Source organism: Brachyhypopomus gauderio, chromosome 4 (genome assembly GCF_052324685.1).
Source record: "Brachyhypopomus gauderio isolate BG-103 chromosome 4, BGAUD_0.2, whole genome shotgun sequence".
NCBI lineage: Eukaryota > Metazoa > Chordata > Actinopteri > Gymnotiformes > Hypopomidae > Brachyhypopomus > Brachyhypopomus gauderio.
In genome coordinates this window covers 36,007,054-36,033,797 of record NC_135214.1, presented here as the reverse complement: position 1 = coordinate 36,033,797, position 26,744 = coordinate 36,007,054, and the positions used below count along the sequence as shown (strand labels likewise).

Genomic DNA, 26,744 nt, shown 5'->3' with positions numbered 1-26,744 from the left:
TCACCCCCTGTACAGTTTAAAATTCCATTTGAACTATACATTTTCACTCACTATAGCTTGCAATGTTCTTTAAAAGGTTCTTGTGCAGTTCACTTCGTACTGAACTACTAGCATGATTAACATGGACTTTTCCTCATGTGGTTATTCTGATGAGGCATGACAGCCAATCTCACTGCCTGCAGGTGTATGAAGTTGGTCTCCTAAGACGTTGCTTTTGACAATGCTTCTGTGCAATAATCCAACGGAGACAGGATCCTGGTGTTGGCCCGACACCTCATTAAAAATAGCAGTATGCCTTGTGAGGACGTGTTGGGTGAAATCAGACCTCGACAAACCAGCTGAAGACAGCGCGTAAGCCTGTGTGTTCCTGTCACAGTGCTTAACCATGTGTGTTCCTGTCATGGTGAGTTTCGCATTTCCTCCTGTCCTGCCTCTCTTTCTTCCCTGCTGACGGCTGCCTGGATGAGTATGCATACGGGCCATGAATCAAATCCCTGCGCTTGACTGCAAAAGATGCACTGCATGCAATTAAACCTCCTGCTCTCCCACTCATGCAAGGGCAGACAGACTCAACAGTGCTACAGGGATGATGGTGGTTGGCTGGTCCACCCCTCATTGTACATTCAGACCATTCCAATAGTTTGTCAGTGTTGTAGTACCACCACTCTAAATATAACTGCCTGAACTGTATCATCCATGACACCAGTGGTATGAGAGTCAAAACAAAGGAGAACGAGAGAAACTCGTCTGATCGACAGTGTCTGTGGCGCGGTATCTAAACGAATGTCATCAAGGAAGTCCACATCCTCTGTCATGTAATGTCACTGTAGCAGAGCTAGAATAAAAGTCCCTGTCTGCTTGTCCTCTATCATGCCAGAAAATGCACATGTTTACCATGTCACTATTGCAGAGCTAGGGACAAAAGTCCCTGTCGGCTTGTTCTTGGACTGAGATAATCCCTTAAACCCCATGCTGGGGCAGATCTCAGTTGCAGCTGAGCTGCTAAATCCCCCTCTCCTATTAGGTGACCGTGTCACCATCCTAAGGCCCAAGCTGTCTTTTCACCTCTATGTATGGTCCCAGCTAACAACCTCTGGGATTGGATACCCAACAGGACAATTCCACTGAAGGTCCTTTGTGCGACCTTGAGAATTGTGCCAAATATGACAGCACATTGATACATTTTCATAAAACCTTCAGTTCCATTCACAAGATTCTAGTACACGCTGCAGAACTTCAGCAGTGTCAGTCAGAAATGTTTTTGAATGTAACCCTTAAAAAAAAACACATTTTTCATCTGTTTGTTCTTTTGATTTGTTTGTGATACATTTATTGTGTGGATAATACTGCATTATAACTGCAGTGTGTTGTTTCTGTATCATTCAGATCTTTTGAACTCTTTATTTCTACTACAATAGCTAAGGTACCAACTGCCTCATCATTGTCAGATTTGTTTGTTTTGGCCCAAACTCAGTGATACCTGTGATACTTGTGATTCCTGTGATACTTGTGATACCTGTGATATTCTGCGATACTTCCGGTTCTGTGAGTTAGCATATTGATTAATTACAAATGGAGCGTGTGCGCGCTTTTCTGATTTGGTTAGAGAAGCCGTTGTGTGCTACAATCACTAAAAGACCGAAAAGTCTCTGAAATCAATGTTATTACGGTCAAATCACTCATATTTTCAAAATCTTCTAATAGAGGAACTAGCTAGGAATTAGCAGAGATGACTGAAGAGTTATATAATATGGAAATAAGAATATAATAATATGGAATCTCAGGTGAAGGGCATTACGACCCCATATCACACTGATAGGAGTCTGAGTGGAATAGCTTTGCCCTTGTAAAATTGGTATTCAAATATTTAATTATGAGGTACATTTATTAATAGGGCCAGCAGATCCATGTGTGCGCATGGATGCACTCTGTGTCCTGTCAGGCCATCTGGACACGCTGGCATATCTGGAGTGTATCTGTGGTAACATAAACAATTCCCACATGCAATCACACTCAAAGGCCTGAAAGGTTTTCAACATCATGAAGCATGTTAAACCCACAACAACACTGAATGGACATGTCTGGAGGAGCGGAGACCTGTGTCTCGTGTCCCACTGGTCCTGCTTTATGTTTCCGTCACTTTTTTCCTTTCTTCTTGGCACCCTTGCTTCCCTTCTGGGGGGCATCAACCTCTCCCTCCCTCCCCAAAGCTGCCTTTGCTCTTTTCTTACCAAGGGGAGTCTTAGCATACCAGGCCTGTGAAAGAAAATAATTCTTGAGTGTATTTTAAAGAACAGCTTGGCTTATCTCTGCAACTAAACACACGGCACATTACTGATTCTTTTTCTAAGCTCCTTCCTAGATATGCTGACATAATTTCTTTACTTTGAGTGCCTCCTCCTGTTCCTGGAAGATGGGGTCGATCTTGGCGAGGTGAGAAACAAACTCCACCGCCAGCAGAGGGCACTTGGCGAGCCGCTGTAGGCGGTGCTCCGTTAGAACCTTGCGCACCACCTGCACCATGTGACCAGGTGTGTAGCCATCGGAGACCTTAGCCAGGGAGCTGAGGTCCAGGGTGCTGGTCACCACTCCACCGCTACGTACGATCAGCTCCTCCCACATGACTGCAGCAATAAACACACCACACCAGCCACACTGTCTAAGCAATATGATATCAATTAATATGTATATAGCCAAGTCATAGTAGAGTTCATTAATCTACAAGGTGGTCCAATCTGAGTCTGTGTAATTGTGGTGGAAGGTATACTGTATATTGATACTTCTCACAAAGCCCTGAGGTCATGAGTACAGGCAGGAGTGTTAAGAGTCACGCACTGTATCTGGTCCCGTAGTCTGGTCTGGGTATAAGAATGATTTTGGTATAAACTTTGCACAGCGACTTTAAATCTGCATCAAGTGGGCTGCATGTTGTTCCAATGATAAGAATACGGTCTTCTCCTCTGATGGACTTAAGGACCTTAGGCAAATCTTTCTTTAGTCGCTTTGGATCGCACTGCAAATAATATTTAAATATTTCAGTCATAAAAAAACAAATATGTAACAAAATATACATTTAAAACAAATGCTATTAATATGGTAAGAAATAGGCTAATTGTTACCTCTTTTTCTTCCTTTGGTACTTTCTTATAAAACATTTTCTCAGCATCCCCAATCCACACTACAGAGGGCTGCAACAGTCTGGCAACCTGGACACAAACACCATACCACTGTTACCAGTGTAACTCCCATTCCCAGTTACCATACCACTGTTACCAGTGTAACTCCCATTCCCAGTTACCATACCACTGTTACCAGTGTAACTCACATTCCCAGTTACCATACCACTGTTACCAGTGTAACTCACATTCCCAGTTACCATACCACTGCTACCAGTGTAACTCACATTCCCAGTTACCATACCACTGTTACCAGAGTAACTCCCATTCCCAGTTACCATACCACTGTTACCAGTGTAACTCACATTCCCAGTTACCATACCACTGTTACCAGTGTAACTCCCATTCCCAGTTACCATACCACTGTTACCAGTGTAACTCCCATTCCCAGTTACCATACCACTGTTACCAGTGTAACTCACATTCCCAGTTACCATACCACTGTTACCAGTGTAACTCACATTCCCAGTTACCATACCACTGTTACCAGTGTAACTCACATTCCCAGTTACCATACCACTGTTACCAGAGTAACTCCCATTCCCAGTTACCATACCACTGTTACCAGTGTAACTCACATTCCCAGTTACCATACCACTGTTACCAGTGTAACTCACATTCCCAGTTACCATACCACTGTTACCAATGTAAACCACAACCACAACCAAACCCAGCTGTAGCTAAAGTGACTGACCCTAGCAGAGTGCTGGCTTCACCTTGAACACTACATGCAGCATCATTTGCAAACCAGATCTGCCCGGGTACTTTCCCACCAGGTTCAAAGGGGAAAGGTCAAACAAGTTTGCTCCTGTCTCCTGACAGATAGCATGGACCAGCATCTTCTTCCCCACCCCTGAAGGTCCCACCAGCAGCAGAGCCTTCACCAGTGGAGCCTTCTCGTGGAGCACCTGGGAACCTTGAACACAGGCAAATGAGTTAGAAAGCTGATGAGCACCTGGCTCATAAACATCTTTATTATCTGCACAAACAGATGCTATAATTCTCTTTCATTGCTCAATGTTATAAAATCTTCTATATTTTTTCTCCCCATTTTTCTTCCGAGTAGAAAAAAAGGCATAAAGTCTCACCGAGTGGTAAAATGGCATAAAGAGGAATGAGCTGCCGCACATCAGATAGTGAAGGCATGGGCTCGATATCCATCTGCCGAAGAGTAGTGCCAAGATAGCTATAGTCCCCTAAAGGATAAAAGGTAGTTATAGTCCCCTAAAAGATAAAAGGTATTTATAGTCCCCTAAAGGATAAAAGGTAGTTATAGTGCCCTAAAGGATAAGAGGGGGTTGTTAAGGTGATCAAGCAGGACTTTGTTTTCTCATCATTTTGGTAGCAAATAACATGCAAACCAATAAATTATTAGCTGTAGCAAATCCTGTTGCCATTGTCGTAATAATAGAACCCATGTGGGAGAGGTGTGTGAATAACTATAACAATCAGATCTAACATATGTAGGCTACTTACTGGGACAAACCTTTCATTCTAAACTGGCACACCACTTAATTCAGCCTCAATTTAAACACAGTGTGAAGTTTATGTGGTGATGAATGCATAAACAAACAAAAGACTCTGAGTCATACCTATGTAGTCCTGGAGCCGAACGTTCTCAGCAGGCTTAAGCAGTCCTTCTTCCACCAGCTCCCGATACAGAGATTCAGTGGTCCTGACAGGAGAACACTGAAGCTGAAAACTTTGACTTCAACATCTTTGACTTTGGTTTTGACTCTCATTACATGAAATGATCCATACAGCGACTCGTGATTAGCACCACTCACCTATCAGCTGTAAGGTCTTTTTCTTTCTTTTTCTTCTTTCCACTCTTTGACCCTTTCTTTTTCTGCACACCGACAGAAATAAGCACATGTAATTAGGAGTGAACACTGCCCTCTAGTGGCTGCTCAGCACGGAGGCCTGTTATAAGATGAGCAGGCTGATCAGACTCTCCAGAGGTGTATAATCCAGGTTAAGAAAGTAAAAGTCCTCACCAGGATTTTGCTCAAGCTTACTAGATTTTCTAATTAGTACAATCCAGGTAAAATTAGTGTAATCAACACAATCCAAGAAGCCTGAGCAAAATCCTGGTGAGGACTTTTACTTTCTGAACCTGGATTATAAACCCCTGCTCTCCTTCACACCTTCCCTGCAGTTCTGGCCTTCCCGCCTTTCTCTCTGTCCACCGACAGCTTCCAGTTAGCAAGCTCCTGCCTCATCAGCTCATCCACCTGTCCGAACAGCAGAAGGGCAGCTTCTCTGAGAAACACTATCCACACACACCATAAAGAGTTTTGACAAAATAGGGAACCTTACAGGACATATGGAGCAAACATCAGATCAGTGATTAGATCAAGCATAAGATTAGAACTTAGATTAAGCATTGTAAGAATACTAATATTGTAAGACCATAGCATGTTGCATCAAAGGTTAATATTTACACATGTAAACAAAACTAAACTTAACTTGAGGCCTATTTAAGGAAAAATAATGTAAATTTACACAAGTTTAAAACTCAATGATATCTCAACCACAACAGACTGTTCATGCAAATTACATTACTCCACCCACTGACTCCACCCTAGGAGGAGAAAGGCAGCCATCCACCAATCACCTGCAGTCTTATTTCTGCCTCAATCTCCTTCCTCTTCTCCTCTTTGATGAGCTCTGCGTCGTGTCTCTGGCTGAAGTTCTTGGACTCATCTCTGTTTTTCCAAACCTCTGGAGATCAGACCCACACCCAGTGGTTGAGTGAATCAGGCTCACACAGGGTCTACAGATGACATACACACATGCAACACTCAGACTTGCCACTAAATGTTGTGTGTCCACTCTGCAGCTCTGACAGGAAAGCAGACGGCAGCATCTTCAGGCCTGGTTCCTCATCCTGGAATAAAAGATGAGTGTCATCACTAGGCAACAAGGTAAAAGCTTGACTGAAATCTATTTAAATCCAACAGTACATCAAAACCAATGTGATTAGTGTTTTGGGTAACAGACCAGCGTTACTGATGTGATTAGTGTAGTGGGTTACAGATCAGTGTTACAAATGTGATTAGTGTAGTGAGTTACAGACCAGCGTTACTGATGTGATTAGTGTAGTGGGTTACAGATCAGTGTTACAAATGTGATTAGTGTAGTGAGTTACAGACCAGCGTTACTGATGTGATTAGTGTAGTGGGTTACAGATCAGTGTTACAAATGTGATTAGTGTAGTGAGTTACAGACCAGCGTTACTGATGTGATTATTGTAATGGGTTACAGACCAGCGTTACTGATGTGATTAGTGTAGTGGGTTACAGATCAGAGTTACTGATGTGTTTAGGGTCCAGTGTTACTGATGTGATTAGTGTTCAGTGTTACTGATGTGATTAGTGTCCAGCATTACTGATGTGATAGTGCCCAGTGTTACTGATGTGATCAGTGTCCAGTGTTACTGATGTGATAGTGTCCAGTGTTACTGAAGTGATTAATGTCCAGTGTTACTGATGTGATTAGTGTTCAGTGTTACTGATGTGATTAGTGTCCAGTGTTACTGATGTGATTAGTGACCAGTGTTATTGATGTGATGAGTGTCCAGTGTTACTGATGTGATTAGTGACCAGTGTTGTTGATGTGATGAGTGTCCAGTGTTACTGATGTGATAGTGTTCAGTGTTACTGATGTGATTAGTGTCCAGCATTACTGATGTGATAGTGCCCAGTGTTACTGATGTGATCAGTGTCCAGTGTTACTGATGTGATTAGTGACCAGTGTTGTTGATGTGATGAGTGTCCAGTGTTACTGATGTGATAGTGTTCAGTGTTACTGATGTGATTAGTGTCCAGTGTTACTGATGTGATTAGTGTTCAGTGTTACTGATGTGATTAGTGTCCAGTGTTATTGATGTGATTAGTGACCAGTGTTATTGATGTGATGAGTGTCCAGTGTTACTGATGTGATTAGTGACCAGTGTTATTGATGTGATGAGTGTCCAGTGTTACTGATGTGATTAGTGACCAGTGTTACTGATGTGATGAGTGTCCAGTGTTACTGATGTGATAGTGTCCAGTGTTACTGATGTGATTAGTGTCCAGTGTTACTGAAGTGATTAATGTCCAGTGTTACTGATGTGATTAGTGTCCAGTGTTACTGAAGTGATTAATGTCCAGTGTTACTGATGTGATTAGTGTCCAGTGTTACTGATGTGATTAGTGTTCAGTGTTACTGATGTAATTAGTGTCCAGCATTACTGATGTGATTAGTGTCCAGCGTTACTGATGTGATTAGTTTCCAGCGTTACTGATGTGATTACTGTTGTGTTACTGATGTGATGAATGTCCAGTGTTATTGATGTGTTTAGTGTCCAGTGTTATTGATGTGATGTGCTCAGTGTTACTAATGTGATTAGTGTTCAGTGTTACTAATGTGATTAGTGTTCAGTGTTATTGATGTGATTAGTGTTCAGTGTTATTGATGTACTCACACACCTCCTCTGTGTCTTTTCCTTTCTCTTTGTCTTTCGTCTGTTCTTTCCCTCCTGACCTTTTGTTGACCTCTTCCTCATCCTCAGCTTTCAGTTCCTCTACCAGCTTCAGGAAGATGAAATGGAAAAAAAAGTGAAATGTGCCATATTTGTCAATTGTGATTATTTTTCACCGCAATCGAAATTTGTCCTCCGCATTTACCCATGTGCAATTAAAACACACACACACACACTAGTGATTACTAGGGGGCTGTGGTGCACACATGCCCAGAGCGGTGGGCAGCTCTAGCCCGGCGCCCGGGGAGCAGTTGGGGTTAGGTGCCTTGCTCCAGGGCACCTCAGTCATGGCCTCAGGCCTGGGAACCGAACCCACGACCCTCCGGTCACAAGACCAGTTCCCTACCACAGGACCATGACTGCCCCAGATGAACATTAAACTCAGTGCCTGGTGAGGTCGGCTGGTGGTCGACCACAATACAGTCTGGATTTGTTATGGCACAAAGTGTGAGGTGGAGGGAAACCTGCATGTACAGAAGCATCTCAAACAAGCATTGCAAAAAATCCCTGTGTACTTCCGCTCCTCACTCATCATCTGTACGGTCAGATCTACCTGCTGAGGTGTTTTAGCAGCAAATATTAGAGCAGATCCACCATCTTCCTCTTCTGGGTAGTCAGGAAAGGAACCTGTTGCATCACTATAAAAAAGGCAAACTATAATTAAAGTTTCATCACAGTTGAGTCTGGTGAATGCAGCATTGTTGTACACAGGCACTGTAAAAGAAGCCTGTAGTCTACAGTCACTGCAGTGCTGCATCACAACATGCAGGAGGTTTACGTGTCGGCCATTCTGGCAGCTCTGACGCAGCTCTGCGGGTTTCACTCACTGGCATTCAATAAACCACTGACGTATTTGCTCCTTCATGGTCTCCCTCATGTCTGGGCCCTCCGTCTCTCGGAGGCTGCTGGTAATGGCCACCAGGGCTTTCTGGAAGTCCTCCTCATGCTCCTCCTGCCTGACCCTCCTGCGTGCCTGGTTGGCACTGACTAGTACTGCAGCTGGGGAAGGCTGAGGCAGGCTGGGCTCCATGGCCTACAGCAAGCACCGAGAAAAAACGGAGGAGATTTCCCCATCACATGGTAGAAGGGCTCCATCTACTGGAGGTTTGCGTATTACAATTGAGAAAAACAGCACCTGGAGTGCATTTAGCTCACCATGCCCAAGAATATCATCTCCTCCTCACGCTCCTGTTTTGTTCTCTTCCTTTGAATAAAACCCCTCCATAGCTTTGAAAGATACAATCACAGCCAATCAGGGCCCTTTATTCACATATGCATTATTTTACATATGCATTCACAAACAGTGTGCCATATGGACCTTTTGGATTTGCACAGCGGCCTGCTCAGCGCTGACCGCGCTGACGTCTCTGTGCTTCAACCTCCTCTGCCTCTCTTCATCTCTCTGGATCTCCCGCATGAACTGTGCCCTCAAGCGGCCCTGACGTGCCCTCTCTGACACCTGAATCATCTTGACAGCATCCTCCAGGCTCAAGGTGCGACCTTCAACAGCAGGCTATGGGAAAAAGCAGATCTCATTCATCTCCGGGTTCTTCCTCATCACCATCATCCTCAGTTTGCTCATGAGAGCACTGAACTTAGAGCTGTTTTGCAAAGCTGTTTAATTTGAAAATGTCTATACAGGTAAAAGGACGTTGAACTAAACTGAAGCAAAAATATAATACAAAAAAGACAATATAATGCTGAGGTCTGTCAGCTGCTCTGTGAACCTGAAGTTATTCACATTAATTCTACACACTTTGGGTTTGTCTGCTATCCCCATTAGGTCCAGTATGCTGGAGAGCATCTGCTGGCGATCATGTAGAACCTTGCTTCGCTCACTGAGGAAATATCTTGGAATTGGGATCTCTAGGTCCTCCTGCAACAAATAATGTGGAGAGGGCACCTGAGTGAGATGGCATGAACACAGAATCTATTAATCATGAGTCTATGGCATGAGTCTATTAATCAAACACAGAACCCATAGACAGCTATAAACACCTCCAATATGTTTTTACTACAGGAAAAGTCAGTGTTTCTTTATCCTGGCAGTACCCAGTAAAGATCTGTTTTTAGTAAAGTCATGAAACCCATAACTACATTTCCCCAGAATCACAGACAGGAATACCGTTATTTTCCATTGTAAAGCACTTTGTGGCTTGTGCCTGTGAAAAGTGCTATATAAATGAATTTTACTTTACTTTACTTTACTTTACTTTACCCTTACAAACAAACGCACAGGGGTTAGTTTCAGATCCAAAATGATATCATCCATATAATGGAACTCTGAGAATTCCTTCTCCACCATCTCATTCTTGAGTTCCAACACACGTCCCATAGTAGAATCCAGCAATCCTCTAATCACTCTTCTCTTCTGCGGATGAAGGATCTGATCGTAGGTCTCTTCCAGATGTCTGAAGATCTGTGTGTACCGCACATAGAGTGATGCGAGGCGCTGGAAGAAGACTACTCGGTCCCTCTCCGGGCGTAAGGGCTCCTCCGGTAGCTCCTCACTCAGCAGGTCGCTCACCTGTTCCTGAGCGTCTCTCCAGAGTTTGTTGTATGTGCTACGATAAACACATTTCTGTTTATAGGCTTAATGCATTTGTGTGGATAAAAAAATTGCACATGCAGCATTCATAGCTGTTGTCACACTTTCTATGAAATACAACGTTACTTTCAGAGCTGATTCAGAAACATATTACAGCTCTGCTTTTTTTTAATGCTTGACATTTATCAGACAACCAAACCAAACCTTCCCATTAGAGGAGGCGCTCACACCTGAGCTACAAGTGAGGACACTGACCTGTGAGACATACTAGACAGGACGCAAGATAATGGCGCTAGCGTTAGCTCGACCAAACGAAGAGTTTGTAAAATTAACACAGTTTGATCTTCACTAATGCTGGTCTACGATCATCTATTTCGTTTTCACGAAATTTATATCCGCAGTTCCATGATTAGGCCTGTAAACTGTAAGCCATAACGCTATATCTCAGAAGACCTGAACCGGTTGTCAACTTTGTATCCATGGGAACACCGCACGACGGAAGCGGATTCAGTAACCTGACACACTTTAGTCATGGACGTCGTGGGTTATCAGTCAATAAACTATTAAGATTACAAAACAGAATCGTTCTGTAGAACGATTATCAGGAATCGTGATGGTAATATATACTTTAGTTTAGACCAATATCAAAGAATTTAGATCAGTCCCTGGATTTTGTAAATTAAGGACTATGGGGGTAACCTGCTGCCCTCATCGAGAGCAATACATCTCTAAATGAAATAAAGAACCTGTTAGCACAAAACACGCCTTAAAAACCAAACAAGCAAATAAATACATACTTTAATAGTAGTCTATAAAAGTCTTTAAAAGTAAAGTCTAAGGAAACAAATAACCTGTGACAAATAAACTGTGACAGAACTGTTTTAGAGGACACCACTTGGTGTCACCAGAAGGCAATGAAGACAATAATTTTGCCCAAACCACTACTCATGCAGTTCACAATATCTTTTGTAATAAAAGTCTTCTGACTGCAATACGGATATTATCACACCCTACCCCCTTACCGTATACCATCTTGGGCTGTTTTCCAGTTAAACATTAGATTAAGATGAAAAAAGGCTGCTTCTCTGTAATCTAGTTATGCAGTTATGCATACCAGGCTGCTGAGATCATTGATGCTTCTTAAAACTTCTGGTTTGGTTTATTATTGATGTTAACAATTAGTGTTATGCAGATACACTGAAATGCTTTTAAAACCCTAGAAAAAAAGAAAAGAAAATGAATTCTAAAGAGGTGTTCATGCAGAAAAGCATCTAAAAGGTCTACTCCATTATCGTTTTCATTTTAAGCTCTGCTGAGTGACTTTTCTCATTCAGTGCGCGTTACTGCATCCTTCTGTAATAAAATGGCAATGAATTCTCTGAACCCAAGCAGATAACCAATCAGAAGAATCCAGCTTGTAAAGCACAGTTAAACCAACATCTCAGTGAAACTTATGAACAGAAAACTATTGTTGCTTTGGTGCAATTGTGCTTGTTGGTCTCAGTACAGTTACATGTACATTTTGGGCATTTAGCAGACACTCTTATCCAGATCGACTTAGAAAGAGCTTTACATCTTTTCACAGAATGCATCCTAGACAGTACAGTAGACAGGTCAGAATTCAAGAACTACAGGAACTACCCCAGTTAGGTCTCAACACACCAAAATCAAGAGCAGTGATCTTTTGAGTTGAAGACTAACTACAGTGAAGTCGCCAGAGATTGAAACAGAGATAAAGCTTCAGAATTATTAACACTCAGTTGTAATGGCTGTTCAAGGGGAGATCCCAACATTTTTATTATTAGGAATCATAAATATTTTCTGAAAATAAAAACATGTCCCTCTTTGTAAGCCTCTTTAAAATATAAATGGTTGCACTGTTCCTGTGAAAACAGACAGACAGCGTTACATGACACCCTCTGGTCCTGTTCAGTCTGCTCAACAGTTGCTCAACAGCTCAACTATTTTACAAAGCAACCTATCAGACTAGCAGACTAGAAACCTAGTAGACTAGCAACCTAGCAGACTAGCTGGTGAAGGGGCCAGGTCACCAGTCTCAATTTCTACCAGATACTCAGATCAGTATCAAGTCCAGCTTACAAGTTAATAATCATGTTGGTATCTGGTAGTTTGCAGGCCTATAATCTTTTGTCGGACTACAAGCGTTCTAACTTTCAGCACTATATTATCAGGTTAGTTTATTAACAGAAGTGGTTCACTTATTGGCACTGCTGCAGTATTGTGTTTATATTTAATAAGCCACATAATCTCATAAATAATCTAATATTCAACATGGATAATATTCAGCATGGACTCTTCTGTTATTACTTTTTTGTCTACAGATCACTCGGTGCCAGGAATAACAGTGTTTGTGAAGGCAGGCTTTTCTCTCGGAGGACTGGTGTGCTGAAATGTCTCCAGTGCTGACTTCAGGTTCCTTTGTAAAGTGGACATGATTACATGTGTAACACTTGTAATCCTCCGTTGTCTTGGGCTCATTTTTACTGCCCCTTTTGTAAATTGCTGGTGCAGCTGAAGGCACTTGAAGGGCAGCGGTATCTATTCTGCATGACATACCCCCTCCCACAGTTGTGTGGAGAGAGCTGAGCTGAGCTGATCTCTCAACCCTGAAGGCCGGCCCCACTGTGCCCTGGTTGTCTGTGAAGTACTGACCCACTGGACCCACCAGGACCACATACACAAGCAGCTGAATGCATAAATGATAAATAGAGATGTGGGACAATTAAGAAGGAATTGAATTTATTTTCTTTCTGGTTAATTATTAACGGTACCGAGTGTCTTACACTGTAATAAACACAGCCACAAGCTCTGTTAATGGTGATAGTATGACTTTCTAAATGACTGCAAAATTTAGTTTTTAGGTAAATCCTGTTTGTGAAGTTCTGACTGTTATTATGCATGGATCATGCGCAGCAGGTTAGTCCCGCTGCTATAACCACCTGTTCATCTGGATAATATTCACACTTCTTATAAAAACTTCTGTTAAATATGATGAGACATTTTTCAGTGGCTGGTTTTGTGGCTTGCCACCGAATGGAAGTCTTGTGGTTAAAACAGAATGGGCTTACCGGGATAGCGCGCGCTGTCTGCTGCACTTAAGTCCATCACGAGACCCGAACATCTGCGGACAGAAACCTCCACCAGTGTTTAGCAGCTCAGCTAGATTTAAAGAAGCGTCTTCAAACGCCTCAGCGGGCTTTGCTTTTTTATTGAGATTTGTTTGGGGAACATGGCGCAGTGGATATGTCCAAGAACATTTGCGCTTCGAGCGCGATGACTCCTTATCGACTATATTTGTTTTCAGAAGTTGAAAGATAACTTGAGGTTACGTTTTATACTCAGCAAAACTTCAATGATGGTTTTGAAATGTAAGGAGGGGCGAACGTCAACGGGACCGACCACGAGCTAAAAAAATCGAAGAAGTCTCGCCACCCACCCGAAATCGATTGTATTACATTGAAGAAGCATCGCACTTGACGTATAAAACAGGACGCATGTTCCCAAGAAAGACAGGAGACAACGGAGACATTGGACTCACTTCATCGATCACTCTTGGGGAATATTTTTCTGACTATCTCGCGTCACCCCGCACAAAGACATACGCGCTGTCACCGACACCTAGTGTGAGTTACTGAAAGTAATAGTGACACGTTTATGTGCTTATTTAGTCTCGCCAGCCTCGTAACTCAAAATGTTTAGGCTTTAAATGATTTTATTGACTCTTCACATGTTTTGTGTGTAGTGTACTCCGTAACAGCGATAGAATTTGCACTGAGAAACTACTGTTTATAAATATTTTAGGAAAATGTAACTTAACAATAAAAGCGGTTTGTTTGGAGGTTTGTACCTATGTTGACCATTTGTTTGTTTGTTTGTTTGTTTATCAGGCTGAAAAGCCATGCAGGCTGAGAAGAGATGGCACATATTGTTCAGTATAATTACTTTGCTCATCACCTCCAGCCAGTGCATGAACAGCTATGAAGGGACGCGGAAAGAGGAGCGAGCTCTCCTGGATGTCCTCCTGCACGTGATCGGGGACAACCAACGGGACAAGGTAGCGTCCCGACGCGTCACCAGCGGGCTCTACTTTGTGTCCCGAGACGTGAAGTTTTCTTCGCGTGAAAAGTTTGCAGCCTTTCCGAAACAGGAGGCCAGCAGGCCAGTAGGTAAGCTCCTTTGAGATCAGGTGATGATACATGCCTAATCCTGAGTCTGACCTCCTAGCAGGTTTTTTTCCGAATTAAAACATAGACTTTTTAAATGCCAAAACACGGGTAGTGCACCCGGTAGTGTTCATGGTGTTCAGCACGTGTCTTGATGTCAGAGTCTAAATTGGCTTCATGGTTACAGATAATCACTTTATCTTTGCTCTGTTTAACAACTTGAAAGCACCATGTATTCTAGAAGGAAACAGACCCATCTATACCCTCTGTATAAGAACTCAGCAGTCTCCTGTCTGCACATTTAGGGGATCTGAACGTGACCATCTGAAAGGTGTTATATTCTTCTCATAGAAATCTCATTTTGAATGATGGTGGTACATCTCCTATACAATCAGCATGTTTGACAAGACTCACGTTTTTTTTTATCGTACTTCAATTAACTTCAAATTTGAAATTGTATTTTCAATTAAAGATGCATAAATTCACAACAGTGTTGTTAAGAAGCAGGACTGTGTTGTTAGGAAGCAGTACTATTCTTAGAATGCAGGACTGTGTTGTTAGGATGCAGGACTGTTGTTAGGAATCAGGATTGTGTTGTTAGGAAGCAGGACTGTGTTGTTAGGACGCAGGACTGTGTTAGGAAGCAGGACTGTGTTGTTAGGATGCAGGACTGTGTTAGGAAGCAGGACTGTGTTGTTAGGACGCAGGACTGTGTTAGGAAGCAGGACTGTGTTGTTAGGACGCAGGACTGTGTTAGGAAGCAGGACTGTGTTGTTAGGACGCAGGACTGTGTTAGGAAGCAGGAGTGTGTTGTTAGGACACAGGACTGTGTTAGGAAGCAGGAGTGTGTTGTTAGGAAGCAGGACTGTTTTGTTAGGATTCAGGAGTGTGTTGTTAGGAAGCAGGACTGTGTTGTTAGGATGCAGGACTGTGTTAGGAAGCAGGACTGTGTTGTTAGGACGCAGGACTGTGTTAGGAAGCAGGACTGTGTTGTTAGGACGCAGGACTGTGTTAGGAAGCAGGACTGTGTTGTTAGGACGCAGGACTGTGTTAGGAAGCAGGAGTGTGTTGTTAGGACACAGGACTGTGTTAGGAAGCAGGAGTGTGTTGTTAGGAAGCAGGACTGTTTTGTTAGGATTCAGGAGTGTGTTGTTAGGAAGCAGGACTGTGTTGCTGGGATGCAGGACAGTGTTGTTAGGAAGCAGGACTGTGTTAGGAAGCAGGACTGCACCAGTAAGCATAACAACAGCAAACATTGTGACCAAACCACAAAATTGGACTGAGAACAATAGCTTACCTCAAATTAAGTCATTTATGTAACAAGTAATTAAAGCTTGTTTGACCAAAATTATTTCCATAAATCCATTTCCAAATATTCACAAACATGCCTCGCAAAAGAGTCAGTTCAAAGTGGGACAAAGTGGGATTTCAGCAACAAAAGTGTCCTAGTAAGTCATACTATGTCCTTAACCTCCTCAGCAAGTCTGCATGATATAGGTTTTGAGGCCCCCTTAGGCTCTCTACCTGAGGCCCTCTACCTGAGCCCCCCTGAGGCAAAGCTGCTTGGGGTAACCCGAGCAGCTGGCAGAAGAGATGGATTCTCACAGTGGATGGTAGGGCTTTCAAAGGAGCCACTTGCCTTGGGTTCTCGGAAGTGCATGTCTTGATGGACTGAATATATCAATGAGGAAAACTTTCTTTTACCTAAGAGTGAAGATGTCATGTCAGTGCATAGGTATAATTTTTATGGTTGTCATGGTAATCCAGGCCATCACTAACTTTAATCCAGTCATCAATGACATGGCCCAGCAAGGTGGAGCCACAGGACAGGACAGCGTTACGTCATCAAGATGCAACATCATCACAGACACCAGGACAGTATTATGTTGTAGCAATGCAGGACACATATCCTCACTTTCTCTTGGTATACGTCTCCGCCATGGTCTAAATGTGGCTTTACAGCAACAACAGTTATTATTATTAGAGTGATTTATAATAATTATTATTATTATTATTATTATTATTATTATTATTATTATTATTATTATTATAGGGGGCAGTCATGGCCTGGTGGTAGGGAACTGGTCTTGTGACCGGAGGGTCGTGGGTTCGATTCCCAGACCTGAGGCCATGACTGAGGTGCCCTTGAGCAAGGCACCTAACCCCAACTGCTCCCCGGGTGCCGGGCTAGGACTGCCCACCGCTCTGGGCAAGTGTGATCCACAGCCCTCTAGTAATCACTAGTGTGTGTGTGTGTGTGTTCTAACTGCACAGATGGGTTAAAAGCGGAGGACTAATTTCGATTGCGGTGTAAAAATCACAATTGACAAAATATGGCATATTTACATTATTATTATTATTATTATTATTATTAATAATATTATTATTATTACACTGGTATAATTTATTATACTGACATAAAATGTAAATCCTATTCTTGTTGAGTTGAATGGTTTGAAAATAATATTTTAGCAGTTTATTAGAATGGAATGTAACATGATGAAGGAGTTTGATGTTGTTTGATATTGGATATTGTGAATCTTTAGATATTCCAAGCAGGCCTCACATAAGGCCGTATTTCCATCAAGGCAGCATACTGACTGTGGCATGCTTTTGGGAGTTGTAGTCTCACCTAAACACCAGTTAATTCATAAAAGAATGTGTTATCTTCCCGTCTGGAAGAGGCTAAAATTAGCAGTGGAATGGATTTGTGTATCTGACATTGACAGGAATTACAACCATGTGGGCAATAATCTTCTTACTGCAGCAGGCTGGAGTGTATGGGTGGAGTGTATGGGTGTGGGGCCAGCATGCTTGGGTCATCCTGGAGTGTATGGGTGTGGGGCCAGCATGCTTGGGTCATCCTGGAGGAAGATCTGCATTAATGAAGGACCCCGAGCCAGGGGCAGACCCATTAGGGCTGGGGTAACAAGGGCAGACCCGATGGGGCTGGGGTAACAGCACTAGCTTGGGCTTGAAGTGGGGCGCTTGTTCCTGCCCTGAGGTCAGGATGCCTAAATGTCTCAGTGTGACACTCTACATAAATGGGCTGAGTTGCAGCATAAGGAAAGTGTCAGTATGGCTAATCTGTATAATCCTAATCCAGAGAGAGAAGATGATATGAGAACTATATTTGTACTTTAAAATAAATATGTACAGCATATATAATGTGCACATAGAGTGCCCGGAAGTAACTGGACATCAGCAGTTGAATGCATTTTAATTATGTATATTCATACATAACACACACCGTCTCACCTGAGGGTCATTTGTTTGTCTATATATGTCTTGTCTTTGTACCAGTTGACTGCTGGTCATTATATCCTTGATTTGGATCATGTCACGGGTTTTTGGTTCTGCACATTCTTCATTAAACCATCCATTTTCCCTGAGACTTGGCGTGATCACCTCCTTTTTGTTTCGCTCACCCTGCATGTCACAGTGGCACAGGCATCAAAGGTGAAGTGTCCCGTTGTGTTGGGTCTCAGTGCAGTTCAGTAAACCTTTTTAGCATCAGAATTAGGTACGTTTTATAAATCTTCACATGCAAGTTTATCATAAATAAGTATTTTGTTCTTATTTATTCAAATGTCTATACTTAATAATACATTTTTGCAATAAATTCTTAATCTCAAAATGCTTGAAATGTTTTACAAAGTGATACAGCATGTAACTAAACACTGCTTCACAAATTCTGTTCAGTGCCTGCAGACAGTTCATGCAGATATTTGGGGGAATAAGATATGTACAGTGTTTATTATGCACAGTGTTTATTTTTGGTGTTTGTGAATTGTAAACATTAGCATTACTCTGTGTTTTTGTGCAGAGATTATTCCAAGAGATGTCAACATAAAAGACAAGTTCATAAAGCATTTTACAGGTAGGGAGAACATAACCCACTGACTTCTGAATGCAATTTTGCTCCATCGTTTTATTGGTTGGGATTTCTGTTATTCTGTGATGTATTCTGTAACACAGAGAATCAGAGTGTGTTTGTGTTGGATTATAATGTCTTTCTAGCGTAGAATTATAATGGATTATAACGCCTTTCTATCATAGTCGTGCTGGATTATAATGCCTTTACAACACAGTTGTCTCTGAGTCACATGGGTCTGTACCTACATGGAAACAGGAGCTCCTGTTATTTCACCTCCTCTGATCATCTCAGTTCAATGGTTCCTCTAATCATATGTCAGATGGACACGACTCTGTACTTTAGAAACAAACATCTTTATTTTCACAGTTCATGTCACAAAATGACCCAATTTTTTTTTTTCAATCATCAAGGTACTTTCCAAATAATATAAACTATCCAAAATATTCAGAGGCCTCAGCCCTGAAGGTGAAGTTAATGCACCTGATATGTGTTGAAAATATTAATTATACAGTTTTGGCCATTAAAAAATTACTGATAATTTCACAGGTAATGCTGACTGAATGGAACATTTATTCATATTTCAAACCTTTTAATATCAGGTTGCTTTACGTTTCAAAACACAGGTGTTCTGAAGAGGGTTTATTCACATGCAAATGTGAGTTACAGTGGCCAACAGCTCTTCTCTAAGAGCAGTTTGGTAGGTCTCTAAACTTCATTGTGCTCAGTCTCGCAGTGGAAATCACCTGAGCGCATGAGACGAGCCCCCAGTGAGATGGGCCGGACGAGACAGGCGGGAGTGTGAGAGGCTGAGCTCTGTGGCGTCTCCATGCTCGGAGTGCGGGCTCTACGGACTCTCCCTGCTCGGAAGGCGAGCTCTACGAAGTCTCCCTGCTCGGATGGCGAGCTCTGTCTGCTGCTCCCTCTACACTGATTATTATCCCAACACCAGATCTGGCTGTGATCATTGGTGTGAAGTTCCATTTCCGTGAAATTTATGCAAAGAGCCAGACGTGTGTTACTGAAATCACTAAACCACTAACTCTCTGCCCTCTTGGGACGTCATCAGGCATCAAGCACTTCCACTAATTCTTTATTTGGGGTCTCTGCACAACTAAAGGGGGGTGACTCAATTTTAGAATTGTATAGAAGCACAAAAGACTTTGACATTTTGAGGTCTTTACAGTTTAGTTTAGCAGAAAACTTTAGGTCTGAATTGCAATTCAGTGCAGTCACCCACAGAGTTATTACAGGACCATGTCTCTTACACAGCATACACATGATGGATTCCAGTCTCCTTGGCAACGGCCATAACTAAAGAGGCATGTTTAATAAATGATTTCCTAAAATCACCTTGCTTTCTCTCAAGCAGGACCAGTCAGGGTCTCGACTGAGTGCAGATCACGTTTTCAGAGGTTGTACCACAACACCAGGGACTGTGGGAGACCAGCCTGTACGTATACACACCTCCACTTGTGCTCATAGCCATTGTGGCCTCTAGTGTTAAACATGTACTGATCACAGGTTATTGAGAATTATGTGGGGTTCTTAGAGTAAGATTCCTCGTCTCAATACATGGCTCCTCCCACATCATCCAGGGTCACATTTCTGCTGCACCACTGGTGCGCTTGGACTTATACTCTTAAATCATGTCATCTTGAAATAAGTATCAAACTACAATTGTTTTATAATAACACTGTAATAGAACAGTGTTTGTGCATACAGACAGTTAAGAGTGATTGGTTAAGAGTGAGTGCCTGTGCCATGTAAGGGCTGTAGAGCCAGTGGAAGGGTTATAGAGCCAGTGTAGGGGTTGTAGAGCCAGTGTAAGTGTTGTAGAGCCAGTGTAGGGGTTGTAGAGCCAGTGTAAGTGTTGTAGAGCCAGTGTAAGGGTTGCAGAACCAGTGTAAGGGTTGTAGAGCCAGTGTAAGGGTTGTAGAGCCAGTGTAGGGGTTGTAGAGCCAGTGTAAGTGTTGTAGAGCCAGTGTAAGGGTTGCAGAACCAGTGTAAGGGTTGTAGAGCCAGTGTAAGGGTTGCAGAAACAGTGTAAGGGTTGCAGAAACAGTGTAAGGGTTGTAGAGCCAGTGTAAGGGTTGTAGAGCCAGTGTAGGGGTTGTAGAACCAGTGTAAGGGTTGTAGAGCCAGTGTAAGGGTTGTAGAGCCAGTGTAGGGGTTGTAGAACCAGTGTAAGGGTTGTAGAGCCAGTGTAAGGGTTGCAGAACTAGTGTAAGGGTTGCAGAGCCAGTGTAAGGGTTGCAGAACCAGTGTAGGGGTTGCAGAACCAGTGTAAGGGTTGCAGAGCCAGTGTAAGGGTTGTAGAGCCAGTGTAAGGGTTGCAGAACCAGTGTAAGGGTTGCAGAGCCAGTGTAAGGGTTGTAGAGCCAGTGTAAGGGTTGCAGAGCCAGTGTAAGGGTTGTAGAGCCAGTGTAAGGGTTGCAGAACCAGTGTAAGGGTTGCAGAGCCAGTGTAAGGGTTGCAGAACCAGTGTAAGGGTTGCAGAGCCAGTGTAAGGGTTGTAGAGCCAGTGTAAGGGTTGCAGAACCAGTGTAAGGGTTGTAGAGCCAGTGTAGGGGTTGTAGAACCAGTGTAAGGGTTGTAGAGCCAGTGTAAGGGTTGTAGAGCCAGTGTAGGGGTTGTAGAACCAGTGTAAGGGTTGTAGAGCCAGTGTAAGGGTTGCAGAACTAGTGTAAGGGTTGCAGAGCCAGTGTAAGGGTTGCAGAGCCAGTGTAAGGGTTGTAGAGCCAGTGTAAGGGTTGCAGAACCAGTGTAAGGGTTGCAGAGCCAGTGTAAGGGTTGTAGAGCCAGTGTAAGGGTTGCAGAACCAGTGTAAGGGTTGCAGAGCCAGTGTAAGGGTTGCAGAACCAGTGTAAGGGTTGCAGAGCCAGTGTAAGGGTTGTAGAGCCAGTGTAAGGGTTGCAGAACCAGTGTAAGGGTTGTAGAGCCAGTGTAAGGGTTGTAGAGCCAGTGTAAGTGTTGTAGAGCCAGTGTAAGGGTTGCAGAGCCAGTGTAATGATGTTGAAATTAAAGAGGCAGGCACGGGCTCCGGCATATGTATCCCCCTCCTGTTAATGCCCCTGTCATGTGTGTCCTCCTCCTGCTAATGCCTCTGTCATGTGTCTACCTCCTGTTAATATCCCTATCATATGTGTCCTCCTCCTGTTAATACCCCTGGTTAATGCCCATCAAATATGTCCCCCTCCTGTTAATGCCCGTAATGTGTCCCCCTCCTGTTAATACCCCTGTCATGTGTGTCCCCCTCGTGTTAATGCCCCTGTCATATGTGTCCCATTCCTGTTAATGCCCCTGTCATATGTGTCCCATTCCTGTTAATGCCCCTGTCATATGTGTCCCATTCCTGTTAATGCCCCTGTCATATGTGACCCCCTCCTGTTAATGGCCCTGTCATGTGTCCCCATCCTGTTAATGCCCCTGTCATATTTGTCCCCTCCTGTTAATGCTACTGACAAACAAGACAGTCCTGTTGTTCTAATTAGCTCAACAGTGAGTACTACAATATCAGATCAATTGTATTATACAAAGTTGTGCCAAAATGTTGTTTTAAACATGATTTTATGCATTTGTGACCAGAAGCAGATTAGGAGGACACATGCTCAGAACTTTACTGTACACTTTGATAATACATAATGATGATAAAGATAATATGTAATGAGTAATAAAGATAATACTGTCACGTTGAGGACCCCGGCCCCTCCCCTTTGGGCGTGTGTATACGTAGTCCACGTGCCTTGTCTGCGTCAGTGGGACTTCGTGGTGAGGGCTATGTCGTGTGAATAATGTGTCTCACCTGTGAATCGTCTCGTAATCACGTGGGGCTAATGTGGTCTGTCTATTTAATGTGCGCTCGCGCAGTGTCCTGTGCTCGTCGTTGTCTGAGTCTGAATGTTCTCTGTGAACGTTGTCTACGTTAAGTCTTTAAACGTGCGCATACTGCGCTATTTTGTGTCGCAATAAACGTGACGTCTGTGACCAAGCCGGGATTTGAGTCTCATCCTTCGCGCTGCACCCGACGTCACAAATACATAAAGAGATAATACATACATTTGTTTTCTGCTGTTTCACTGTTCAGTAGCTTCTGGTCCTGAAAAAAAAATAAATAAATTTTTAAGTGTAAGACACTCTGTGCAACCATACATGATGTTATTTATATTTACATGCTTGGTACTTTTAGCATTTTAGTTAAAAAAAAATGTGTGAGTAGGAGAGAAAAAGAGGGAGTGAGAGAGAGAGGGAGAAAGAGAGAGGGAAGGAGTGAGAGAGATAGAGAGGAAGAGAGAGGAAATGATACAGATAGTGACAGATAGTGAGAGTGAAAGAGTGAGAGAGAGGGACAGAGTGAGAGAGAGGGAGAGACTGAGAGAGAGGGAGAGGGGGAGAGAAATGGAAAGAGAGGCAGGAGAATGGTGGAGAGAGAGAGGGAGAAAGAGAGCGTGAGAAAGAGGGAGAGAGAGGGGGAGAGACTGCTGGAAGCTGTACAGTTACCAGTTATAGGTCAAACCATTCTGAGTTTGAAGCCATATGATCATTTTAGCCCATCAAGTGTATTAGAGGCCGAGAGAATTAAGGCCATTTGCAGAGTTCTCTCACACCTGTGATCATGTTCACCCATTCAGCCCCAGAATGGCATGAGCCACTCAGACCCAGGAATGTTAAGTGTGGAACACTGAGGTGTTCCGGAAGCCTTGATCTTTGTGATGTAATAAAAGGAACCACTCTGATAAAATGAACCACTATTTGTTCTTCTCTTCTCAGATTACAAAAGATGTGCACGATTGTTGACAAGACTAGCAATGAGTCCACTGTGTGCACAGCCCTAGGAACAACATGTAAGTAAAAATAATATTCATTCTGATGAATATTCAGACAAGGTTGAAAAGTTACATGCTGAAAGCCTTGTGTGGCCTTGGTCTGTTTTATTCCTGAAGTGTACCTTACTTCATTATATCCCTGACCAAAAGACACGGCCCAGGGTCACACCTTACACCTGCATCTTGCAATTGCGCCCATAACTTGTAATGACGTGTAACCTGCAGGATGTTCTTGGTGTTTGGTATGCTCAGATCCACAGTGAGATAAATGAAACATAATCGCTCTAACACAGTCTGTGACACTTCCCTGGCCTTCCGCCGTTGCAGACAGAGGACGTGTTTTTTTTTTTTTTGTGTGTTGTGACATCATGGACACTGTTAATGGGGTCCCTGAATCTCTCCTCATTAGGATGTGAAGAATACAGTTTGATTGGCAAATGAAGGCCTAGGGAAGAATGGACAGTCACCTTAAGTTATTTTTTCACCTGTTCATATTAGTTTTCCCTAGAATCTATTAGGAAGCACTCACTGCCGTTGACAGGTTGACTCACTAATGACTAGTGCAAATTATCAAATGACGTGTTCACATAGGACACATAAAAGTGTCAGGAATTAATTATGAACTCTTTATGTTCAATTTCTCATTCACACGTTCACTCTGACCAGGATTTCAGGGTCCGAGTCAATGCTGCCCTGTAAGCACACCCACGGAAAGATCATTTAGATCCTGTGTAATCCCAAACTCTAAGTGATCTAATTGTCAAGACTTCTGATATGAGTCTTGCTTTGTGATTTGTAGGAACTGACAGGTTTTATAAACCTCCCAAACAAACCAACTGGAGACAACTAGTGCTGTCATGTTGAATCCTTCTTCTTCTCTCATGTGCAACAGGTCCTGATATTACACAAGATTGAACTCTCAAGACTCTGGAGTAAATATTTTTACAAGGAAGTGCCTTCCAGTCTCAACAGTTAACAATCATTATGGTTTCATTCACTGTAGCAATGTAATTATGTCATTAATATACTGTTACACTTTAGTTTTTATCTTAGTTTGTGTTTATATTAAATGCTTTCAAAATATAGGTATAATAGCTTTGCTTTTCTATTTCTATCAGATGAGAATATTATTTAATATAGCAACAAACAATTCATTTTATAATATTTGTAAATATGAATTCATTATAAGATATTTAAATATGTGCATCATCAAACCGCCATTATCTGGAGATTTTTATTTATTTTTTTTGCTTATTTATGCCCCTGATTTCAACTCCATTTTCATTTGTTTTTTGAACATGTAAATTTGCCTCAGCTGTCACGCTTCCATTTTCATGTTTAATGTGGCACTTATGGAAATGACTTCAATTCATGAAAAACTGGTAATGATGGAAATATTTCAATGATGTTTTGAAAGAATAAAATCAAGATCAAACACTTAACTACGGCAGTTCAGGCAGGCGTGTTACGTTAACAAACATAACATATCCCCAAACTGTTTAATAACGCCATGGGTAATGGTTTATTTCAATTTAATCAGAGTCTGTGAATTAAAGAGGAAAAGTAATTTTCCAATGATTCTTCTTCACATTACAAAGCAGCAATTATAGTGCCACCTAGTGGCCTGGATGTAACAGAGATTTTGTACTGAATCTACATTGCTACATCGATGAGGGGGACCCACACTACACAGTGTTAACTGGCTGATCTGAGGACTACAGAAAAATCTGATTAATTCATCTCATGGGAGCTGCACTTTATAGAAACAACTTGCAAAAGAAAACTATGACTTAACTATAAATGTTGTTTTTTACTTTTTGGTAGTAAAATTATCCTAACGCTCCTTTAATGAATTATACAGTTCTACTAACCTGAACTATAGATTTGATTTAGCATGATCTCTGATAAAGAATATCAGTTAAATTGATTCAGAATCAGGTTTCTTCATTCACAATCAGGCCAAATATATTTTGGTAAACCTTTATCAATACAGAACATCTAATACTAAATCTACAAGCAATATGCAGAGTGCCAGTGTGTGTGGTGACGCTAACATGAGCAGTAGGGACGTCTCAGAGGGACGTAGTGAAGCAGCGTAGGACAGCTTCAATCAGCATTAGATAAGGATAAAATAAATAAATTTAATATCATACTGTATTTTGATTTAAGCAGATATAATTTATTTTTTCTAGCCTAAAACAGAAAAAAGAAACCATAAAGAAATGTTTCCATAAATACAAATAAAGCATGTGTGGGCCTAAAGCATTCAGATGTCTGCACTCTTGGGCTCTGGTCTGATGTGAGCAGTAACTGTCTGATCGTAGTGGGAACGTTCAACTACTTAATTGTTGAATGTGTGTAAATACGGCTGACGTTATCATAGCGCCGTCTCAAGCGGATATAAAACAAACAGTAACCGTGCCAGAAAACACAGCCCAGCGTTTTCACACAACAGAACCCCTCTAAAGTCTCTTCAACACGCTCACGATGCCACACTGAGCGATCCATCTCAGTTCTATTCTTCTGCCACATATTGATGCTCTCCGTGTGTTATTGGAATGTCTGGGCAGTTATGAATGAACCTGAATGAACTTGTGAATTTCTTTAATGGATTTCATCACGATTCACAACTTTGTCTTTAATATGTCTAGTGTGTCTTGCTTCTGACTCTTTTAAAAGGAGACGTTAGCATTTCTTTTTTATGATGAAGATTTAGTAATGACATACTGTTTGAAAATATTTTTTCCTCAACATTCCTCACTTTAATCTTGTTTGACATGTTTTGCACCCATTTTTACAACAGGCATCAGACTGTCTGCTGCCTCCCCTGCTCCCATACTGGCTCTAAACCGCCAAGCTAACTTTAAGCATTTAGACATTCCACCACCATCACCAGTGAGACCACACTGCACACCTGGTTAACCACACACAACCAGTTTAAATGCATAACTGTAGATAATTAGCCGACCACAGCGCCAGGTATCTGGACCCTCAATAAACAGTCTAAACAAATTTTGATGCTATAAATAAGGTCTGGTCCATCGGGGCTCCTCTGAGCCGTTTCCCCCGGCTGAGGAGGGACACTCAATCCCAGCGTGAGCTGGATATCACTTAGCAAGCTGACAAACAGTGAAGATTACAGGAAGAGACAGAAGAGGCACCAGGGGATGTGTGGGACAATAACGCAATTACACACAAACCCACAGTCCTCCGGTTACTGGCCAGCCATGGAGGCTAAAGCCTGCAGAGGTAGGACACACATTCAGCTCAGAGGATGTCTTTATTGAACCTTTTCAATGAATTACCAGAGAGACAATTGACCAAAAACTGACTGACCCACCAGAAAAAAAAGGTCACGGTGAAGACAGTTTCCCAGTACGTTACTCTAAGTTGGGAAGAGCAAAAACGATTTTGTAAATACTGCACCTTCATATCTGCATGTTTTCTCCATATATTCATCTCTATCAGTCCACTGTGATGGTCAGAGGAATTATTGGTACTATACATTTAATTTAACTTCTTGGTCTGTGTAATAAATCTTTTATGTAAAGAACTGTACAAAAACACATCACGAATCACAATTTATAATAGCAATGTACATCCATACAGCC

General features: G+C 42.3%; 2 protein-coding genes across 6 annotated transcripts; one reads left to right on the top strand and one right to left on the bottom strand.

The window, feature by feature from the left end:
- Positions 1–1,255: 1,255 nt before the first annotated feature.
- On the bottom strand, positions 1,256–13,593 carry LOC143513219 (dynein regulatory complex protein 11). Of its 2 annotated transcripts, none has more exons than XM_077004360.1 (19): positions 13,339–13,593; positions 9,938–10,265; positions 9,458–9,577; positions 9,020–9,214; positions 8,857–8,928; positions 8,529–8,734; positions 8,255–8,339; positions 7,649–7,750; positions 5,991–6,066; positions 5,794–5,900; positions 5,324–5,410; positions 4,964–5,025; positions 4,769–4,851; positions 4,265–4,372; positions 3,893–4,092; positions 3,120–3,206; positions 2,836–3,013; positions 2,386–2,624; positions 1,256–2,256 (listed from the first exon to the last, which is right to left on the bottom strand). In XM_077004360.1, exons 1-19 carry the CDS (start codon positions 13,389–13,391, stop codon positions 2,137–2,139), a joined length of 2,508 nt encoding a protein of 835 aa, XP_076860475.1. In that variant the 5' UTR covers positions 13,392–13,593; the 3' UTR covers positions 1,256–2,136. The 2 variants fall into 2 exon arrangements, with proteins under 2 accessions (XP_076860475.1, XP_076860476.1); XM_077004361.1 differs by lacking the exon at positions 13,339–13,593 and adding an exon at positions 10,505–10,711.
- On the top strand, positions 13,346–24,575 carry alkal1 (ALK and LTK ligand 1). Of its 4 annotated transcripts, none has more exons than XR_013130612.1 (6): positions 13,346–13,893; positions 14,158–14,436; positions 18,260–18,313; positions 18,934–18,965; positions 19,036–19,760; positions 23,078–23,142. XR_013130612.1 is itself a non-coding variant. In XM_077004363.1 (6 exons), the coding sequence occupies exons 2-5, from the start codon at positions 14,169–14,171 to the stop codon at positions 23,140–23,142; spliced, it is 468 nt and encodes a 155-aa protein (XP_076860478.1). In that variant the 5' UTR covers positions 13,346–13,893; positions 14,158–14,168; the 3' UTR covers positions 23,143–23,151; positions 24,026–24,575. The 4 variants fall into 4 exon arrangements, 2 of the variants coding, with proteins under 2 accessions (XP_076860478.1, XP_076860477.1); XM_077004363.1 differs by lacking the exon at positions 18,934–18,965 and adding an exon at positions 24,026–24,575 and having other exon boundaries at positions 19,680–19,760; positions 23,078–23,151; XM_077004362.1 differs by lacking the exon at positions 18,934–18,965 and adding an exon at positions 24,026–24,575 and having other exon boundaries at positions 19,677–19,760; positions 23,078–23,151.
- Positions 24,576–26,744: the final 2,169 nt, after the last annotated feature.